General features: G+C 39.5%; 1 protein-coding gene across 1 annotated transcript; it reads left to right on the plus strand.

Moving 5' to 3' along the window:
* Nucleotides 1-2685: 2685 nt before the first annotated feature.
* Nucleotides 2686-6011, plus strand: LOC104956411 (mitogen-activated protein kinase kinase kinase 5-like; the record flags this gene model as incomplete). The annotated part of the gene is made up of 3 exons (XM_010783897.1): nt 2686-2702; nt 4753-4923; nt 5873-6011. Coding segments are annotated over exons 1-3 (327 nt in total), but the record flags the coding sequence as incomplete, so codon positions are not given.
* Nucleotides 6012-7855: the final 1844 nt, after the last annotated feature.

The raw sequence follows: 7855 nt of genomic DNA on the forward strand, positions 1-7855 counted from the left end.
AACCTCGGGGATTTTATGCGAGCAATATATATATATATAAATATAAACTCCCCAAACAGGCGAAAACCTACCAGTTTCACCCACTGTCTCTGCCACCTCCCTCCATGCCTGGTTCCTCCGGTTTGTATCCCGGTAAATAGTTCTGGTCGTAAAGAACCGGGTGATTTGCTACCGTAATTTCTCGTTTGGAATATGAGGAAATGAACTGCGGTCTGGCTCTTCCAGCTTGCACGTGGTTTGATTGGCTTGCACGCGGTTTGAACTGTCAGATTTGCATAAACGGGATTTGATTGGCTGACGCTTCCAGCTCAGCTTCAAAAGTTGAACATTACTTAACTTTTGAATCGTGAAAATCCTGAAATCCTGGAAATCTTCGCTTTGCTTCCCCACAATGCAGTTCGGCGAAAAGCGAGGCAAAATGACGTCATCCCGGCAGAGAAGCGTGGAAGATTTTTTTAAAGCTGCTGTGTGGACGTACCGTTAATATTCGGGGAGTCAGTTGAGAATGCAATAACGTAATTAAATTAAATACATTACATCTTGAGATCTTTTTACATCATAGATATCCTTGAATGTTTAATGGGTAATTTTGGAAAGTACTAAAACAGAGTTTGTCATTTGTTATTTTGTCAATTTCTCAACTCAGTCCCTTGTGTTTATTACTATTGCATTTTAGAATCATTATCCAATATTGTTAGCGTTGCCTCCCTGCAGCTCCTCTTTGCCTCTGACCCACTCAAATCCCCTAATTATACCCTCTGTTGCCATAGTAAAAACAAATGGCTTTAGAGAAGCCATTAGTTAGTAGGAACATTGTAATTATTACGAGTATTTTATCATGTTGCCCTCTACTAGTGGACAGTTTAGTGCTTCCCAATAGAAGCTTTCTTTTTCAGAAAGTGTTGTTTCTTTGACATTTAACCAATGAAAAAACAATAATTACATTCAAATCACATGGTCTGTAAAAGCTGTCTTATTGCACGTTGCAGGAGAGAGTCATTCAGTTAAATAAATAAAAAAACGTAATTAATTTTCTCCTTCAAGTGAACTCGATAATTACCTTGACTCTTTCTACTGAGTTCTGACCCACTATTTCTGCCTTGAGATTATATTTATTCGCTCAGTGATTGGTGTGTAGTGCTCTGCTTGTAAGAGAAAAAGCTGCAGATGGAGTGTGTATGGACTAATGGGCTCAGCCTCTTGGCCAGTGTTAGCGCTGCGGGGGGCTGACAGGAGCGAGGGGAGAATCTCCTTCTTCAAATCAGCACTCTGGAGAGAAGTAAGCAAGAAATATAGAGATGTGTTAGCAGAGAGCAGGGCTTCTCTCTGGCCAGTCTCCATGGTAATAGCTGTCAGCTCCTATGTTTTATGTATCCTTCACACTCTGTAGAGGAGCCATGATGTGTTTATATCACACATTCAGCCGGGGGTGAGAGTTTAATTCTTCGCTACACCGCTTGTTTCCTTGATGAAGTTCGGGGTTTTGACACGTTCATTATCTCAGGAACAAAGCCTTATTGAGATTTCATCCCCGAAGAAGAAAAATGACCCCGATGGAATAGAGGCTCTGAAGCATTTCACTGCTACATTAGCATAACAATGAGGATTCCCTGAAGATATAAGCGATATCAGTCTGAGTGGATATTAATAACAAACAAGTCGTTTGTACAGATGTGAGGATTATTGTAATGATGGTATCTTTATCCTGTCTGATTTATATATCATGGCAATTCAGGCAATCCTGTAGCTGGCATTGCACAGGTTCCTTTGAAGGGGACATACCATACATGTATATATACTATGTACAGTATATATGTTTCTAATGTATATATTAGTTTAGTTTATTTATTTATAATGTCGTGGACAGTCCCCATCGATGAACTGTCACAAAAACAGTAAATGGAGCAGCTTTAGCCGACATGGCTAATTTCCAGCTGTTGCCCCCGGCCAGACACCCTTAAAATCACAATATATCAACAGCATTATTGTTATTATAGTTATAAAAAAATATAAAATAAGATAAAAAGGATGAAAGACAAGTAGATACAGGCAAAAATGATGGATAAAAGAGAAAAATAAACAACACACGTTACTACATACAGTACATGTCACATATAGCACATCACAATCACATAAACGAGGGGCAACATCCATGATCACAACATGTAACACAGGGGTGTCAAACTCAATTTCATCCCGGGCCACATCAGCATTATGGTTGCACTCAAAGGGCCGGTTGTAATTTATATAAATATACATATGTAAATATATAATATATATTAAATAATGTATTATATTACATCGTTGCCTCTGCATTGGATTATTATCAGATCTGGTAATATCTTCCTAAATAACTACGTCTGAAAGCAGAAGTCTAGGGCAAATAATTGAAAGTAAATATTCAACAATTACACCAATTGTATTGTATATTATATTCTTTGCAAGCTCTTGCGGGCCACATCAAATTAGGTTGCGGGCCGGATTTGGCCCCCGGGCCTTGAGTTTGACACCCCTGATGTAACACAACATGTAACACTCACGCCATACTCAACAACACAGACTAGTGTGTGCAGGTGTAGTTCTCAGTGAACCATGTTTTTAAGTGAGCTGTGAAGGTGGTATGTGTATGTATGTCTTTGATTTGAGTGGGTAGAGAGTTCCAGTTTTGTATTGCTGTGACCGAGAATGATGACTGACCAAAAGTACTGTTCCTGAATGGGACTGATAGGTTGTACAGTATATATTTTTTCTAATCGGCCATTGTGTGTCCCTGATATATCCCACCATGGCATTTCCTGTCTTGTATTCTTCATTAACTTATTAAGAACATTTGAAAGTCATTAGAAGTATGAGTGAAAGACACTAAAACAAACAAAACAACAGCTTCTAAAATGATTAAAAAGTCCAATTAACAAAACTGAACATTTTAACTTCCATTAAAGGTGGGGTAGGTAATTCACTTCAGAAACACTTTTTGTTATATTCCATGGAATGCTCTTAACATCCCGATAGCAATGAATATATTAAATGCTTTGCCAATAAAAAAATGTCATCTGTGGAAGCCGTGGCGCTGTAAAAAGCACGACCAATCATCTGAGCCGGCCCGGCTAAAGTAACTGGATGGCCTACCTGCCTGTCAGCCTTCCACCTCTGCACAAACTTATCTCGTGCCCTCATTGGTCATGTGCACGTTCGTGTGTGTTGGCGGAGGGGCTATGTAAGGAAGTCTGAAGGAAGGGGCAGATTTTTTTCGGCTGCGTACTTTCAAATTCTAGTGCACTCGAGCTACATTCTTACCTACCCTACCTTTTAAGGTCTTGTTTTCAAATAAGTTAACCAAAAAAACTGATAATTAAAGTTATAATTAAAAGCTGGTGTGGCTCATATCCTTTATTTATTAAGAATTGTAATTAGAATTGTGAGTAAATCTATTAAGGGAATTTGATTTAATGGTTTTGTTTATCCAACCTTGATTGCTCATACTAGACAGCCAGCTGTACTCCTGGTTTGTTTTATTATTTCTGATGAAGCAGTTCCATTAATAACATCTTTTCTGCACAGTGTTTAATCAAAACAGGAAATATAAAAGCTTCCGCTGGCAAAACATCCAATCAATTAACACCTCATGAGGTTGCAGTTCCTTTCCTTTGTGGTTTTTAAATGGGTTGCTTATTATAGGGGCATAATTAGGGGAGGAGGTGATTATTTAAACATACACATACTCCACATGCACATTCATTTAAGTATCAGAAAAAACTGTTATTGAATGCATGAGATTAAATCTAGCTCTGGATCATGTGACATATTAAGTGCTCTGCAGTTGACCTGGTTTACTATTGTTCTCTTAACTGTTTAATTACGTCCTTGTTAAGTGGAGCAGGCGTGCCACCTGTTACTCCCTTCATAAGTTGTGTGTTGATGTGAGGAATTAGCATCTGTTAAATGGACTGTGGAGTGTTTAAACCAACCTGTTGAAATGTGTTGATTTCTTTGGGAGTAGGCAATTCTAAATGCAGCATAAGTCACCTTGTAGAAGTTGGAATGAATCCACCAATCAGCAGTGAACTTCCCTTAGTGTAGAGGACTTGCAAGACTTGCTTAAAAAAGACGATTGGCCAAGCTACAAAACTACACTTCCCATGATGCAACAGAATACAGTATTTTAGCTCACTTTAAGCATAGAGTACAACTTTTTACAGGCAAAGCATTCCTCATGCCTTGTATAGAAGAAGTATACAATGTTTAAAGAGGGGGTTTCTCTTTCCTCTAGTGTGTTATATAGGTTTGTGTGCATGTAAATGTTCTGCAATGGCTACAATTCCTGCTGAAACACCTCCATCGGACTCCTTTGTTTACTTCTGTAACATAGTGACATAACTTTGTAACACTTGCGCTTCTATTGGCTAGCGCTCCAACACATTGTACGTGATAGGCTAAGGGGCGGGACATCTCTAAGCAAGTTGACCAATCACAACAGAGCCGGCCAGCTAACCAATCAGAGCAGACTGGGCTCTGGTTTCAGACAGAGGGTGAAAAGAGGTGTTGCAGGCAGTATGAGAAAAATAAAGAGCTTTTTGAACATTAAAGCATGGAGACATGTCACAGTAGTGGAGACACTAAATACAAATATGAACCTGAAACTGACAGATGTCCAGATAGATACATAGATAGATTGCTCAAAGCTGATTAGTTTTTCTTCAGGGTACAAAAAGATTGACTCCTGATTTTCGTCCTCTCTGACTGTGTTTGTAGGAGGAACTTGCCGGGCGACAGACAGAAGGCTCTGGACATCATGCTGCCTCTGGTGAACGGGGAGGAGCAGGTCGCCTCGGACATCTACTGCCTGGTGGGACGGATCTATAAGGACATGTTCCTGGAGTCTCACTTCACCGACACGCCGAGCAGAGACAGCAGCACTCAATGGTGAGAGAGCTCCTCCAGATGCTAAGTCTAATATAAATATAGTTAGAAGAAATGTTTGGAAGGGGAAGATGCGTGATAGATTCCTTCCAGGTGAATCGCTGGATTTAAAGGCACTGATATAGCTGTTATCATAAAGGTACAACTCTTTATAGAGGGCAAACAATTACAGGGTGACATACAAAAGGTTGCACAACTTGTTACGCCTTAAAGCAAATGTGCACGAGAACAACATGCAACACTTCCATCCTGTACAGAACAAAATGTGCAAAGGTTCAAATGACAAAAGACAGTCTCTTTGGAAACACCTCGAGTGATTGAACTGGATGTTTACAGCATGAAAAACCTGCAGGATGTGTTCGTACTTCTGCAATACGTGTTACCAAAAAGAGATGCACAACAAGGGTTTACAGCTGGATCCAGTAAGGCAAATAAGGTTATTACTTGTTACTCGTTAGTTCGCCATTTCCTCATGAGTATCTCAGTGACCTATAAGCTTATGGCTGCTAACAGTAACTGACGGAAGTTGACTTAATGACAGAGCAATAATAATACCAGAAGGCTGTTGATTGCTTCCATCTGGAAATTGCTTTGTAGGCCTCGTATCTTATTCGATTAGATATGCTGTTTGTGTTATTGTGCTCCCATCTGGCTGTTATCATCATGTCCAAGTCACAGCTAAGCACAGGCTCCCCTAATAACATTCCCCTTCCTTCGGATCAACAGATTGCTCATTAAATAAATGAAAATGTCTTGTTTTGCGAGAGTACTCAGTCGCTGTTTGCCCTTCTGTGGTCCCAACTCAATATGGCTGTAATTGTTTTTATATCTTGAATTGTCTCAGAAAGCCCCTTGAACATAATGTTTCTTAGAGATGCTAGTGATGTTGTATGACGCACCGCTTGGAGGCAAAGTGCTTATTGGAGTCATTATTTTTCCTTTTTCCTCTCAGGTTTAAAAAGGGGTTTGAGTCAGAGCCAACACTACACTCTGGGATAAACTACGCTGTTCTCCTCCTGGCAGCAGGACACCAGTTCGACACGTCATTCGAGCTCCGCAAAGTGGGTGAGTGGGTGCTAGACTGGATATCTGTAATCTGCCCGGCAACAGTCCTTTGTGATACGTCAAATCCATCCAGGGCACGGAATACAAAAAGGAAGAAATTAGAAATGAAAGTGTCAATTGCAATCATTTGGATCCATATGTTAGAACCTGCAGGTTAAAGCTACACTGATCAATGTTTTTATATTCATAATGGACCAAATGATCATATGAAATGCAATATTAGCACTTTTTGCAACTTCTTTCAGGTCGATAGAGCGTTTTAACGTCTCATTGTTTTGATGTCACTGAATCTTTTTTTGCTCAGTCTTAACACTTGAAACATCTGCCTGATGCTTCCTGTGCTTCTGTGTTATCAAATAGTTCATTTACATATCGGGCAGGGCAGACTCAAACCAACATTAACATACATTTGTCGTTTCTGTCAACCTGAGGAATCTAAGGCTAATATTCGCTCAGCTTTGGTCTAACAACCAAGGAGGTAAACATATAGCTCTTAAGAAGTGTATATGTCCACTAGCTATTTGTAAACAGTGCCTGTCTAATGTTTGGTGCTCGGAAAGGTATAGAATTGCTTATAGTAGCTTTTCTGTTAAAAACAGCAGTCTAAAAAAACAACTCTTTGGGAGCACTGAGAGTCATGAGGCAAAATAAATGATAACGCTCCATAGCATACCATCAGCTCTATAGGTATCTATCTATAGAGCTGATGGGAACTGCAGAGTCTTGTGATAATGCTCTGTGTTCCTCACTTCTTGTCACATAAGTTATTGTGTATTGTAAAACATATTGATTATTCTTAGCCTTTATTTATACAGGTGTAAAATCTCATTGAGACACAAGGTCTTATTTTCAAGAGAGACCTGTCAGTGTTAACACTACCACACAAAGTTACAGACAGACAGGACACTAAACACAGATTATAGCTGCTTTAAAAAAGAAAAATCTGATTGCATATGGACACATTTCCTCCTGTTAAGCCTTGTTCCAAATCTGTGTGTTCTGCCCTGAAACCTGAGGCTCAGAAGAGTTCAGGAATGTGGGAAACGGAGCAGGAAGTCCTGGGAACCTGCAGCTCCCTGAATGAGCCCCACCCTCCCTCCCTTATGCCTACAGCCCCCAGCTGCTTCTTCGAATGACTGGCAGCAGAAACCAGAACCATTATCTCTAATACCTTTAAATTCTTGCAGAACACAATGACAAATCACACCTTTGTTCTAGGGCTGCTCAATTAATCGTATTTTAATCGCAATTACGATTTTGGCCTGCAATGATTATGAAAACAACATCATCGGAATAAAACGATTTTTTTTTTTATTGGTTTTTCAGTTAAATTATTCAGGGAAATCAACTGTTAAAAACATACTGGTCAAATTATTTTTTCAATAAATGGATGTTTTCAAAGTAAATGGATAATCGTTTTTAATAATCGTGATATCAATTATTGACCAAAATAATTGAGATTATGATTTTTGCCATAATCGAGCAGCCCTACTTTGTTCTGCACATTGTGACATATCCAAGTAGGAACATGTTTTATTTTCTTGCCACAGTCTCACTGCAGCTATCTTAGGATTTCATCATGCAATGGCCTCAGGGGTAAAGGAGCAACAAAAACCGTGTACTTATTGTATTAAAGGTCCCCTATTATACTGAGTTTCATCCATATATTATAGGTCTCAGATATATACAGAACATGTCTGATTGGCTGAAACACCAAACAGATCATTGCAGCATTACCCATAATCCCCTCTGTTTCAGCTCTCTGTCTGTTACTTTAGATGAAAATAAGGAGCCCCTCCCCACGCCCCTCTGAGAGAGATTTGGTTACAAAGAACTCAATGGTGCTCTAGGAGGAGATCCAGGTGATAAG

Source organism: Notothenia coriiceps, unplaced genomic scaffold, assembly GCF_000735185.1.
Source record: "Notothenia coriiceps isolate Sejong01 unplaced genomic scaffold, NC01 NC01_scaffold00025982, whole genome shotgun sequence".
Classification (NCBI taxonomy): Eukaryota; Metazoa; Chordata; class Actinopteri; order Perciformes; family Nototheniidae; genus Notothenia; species Notothenia coriiceps.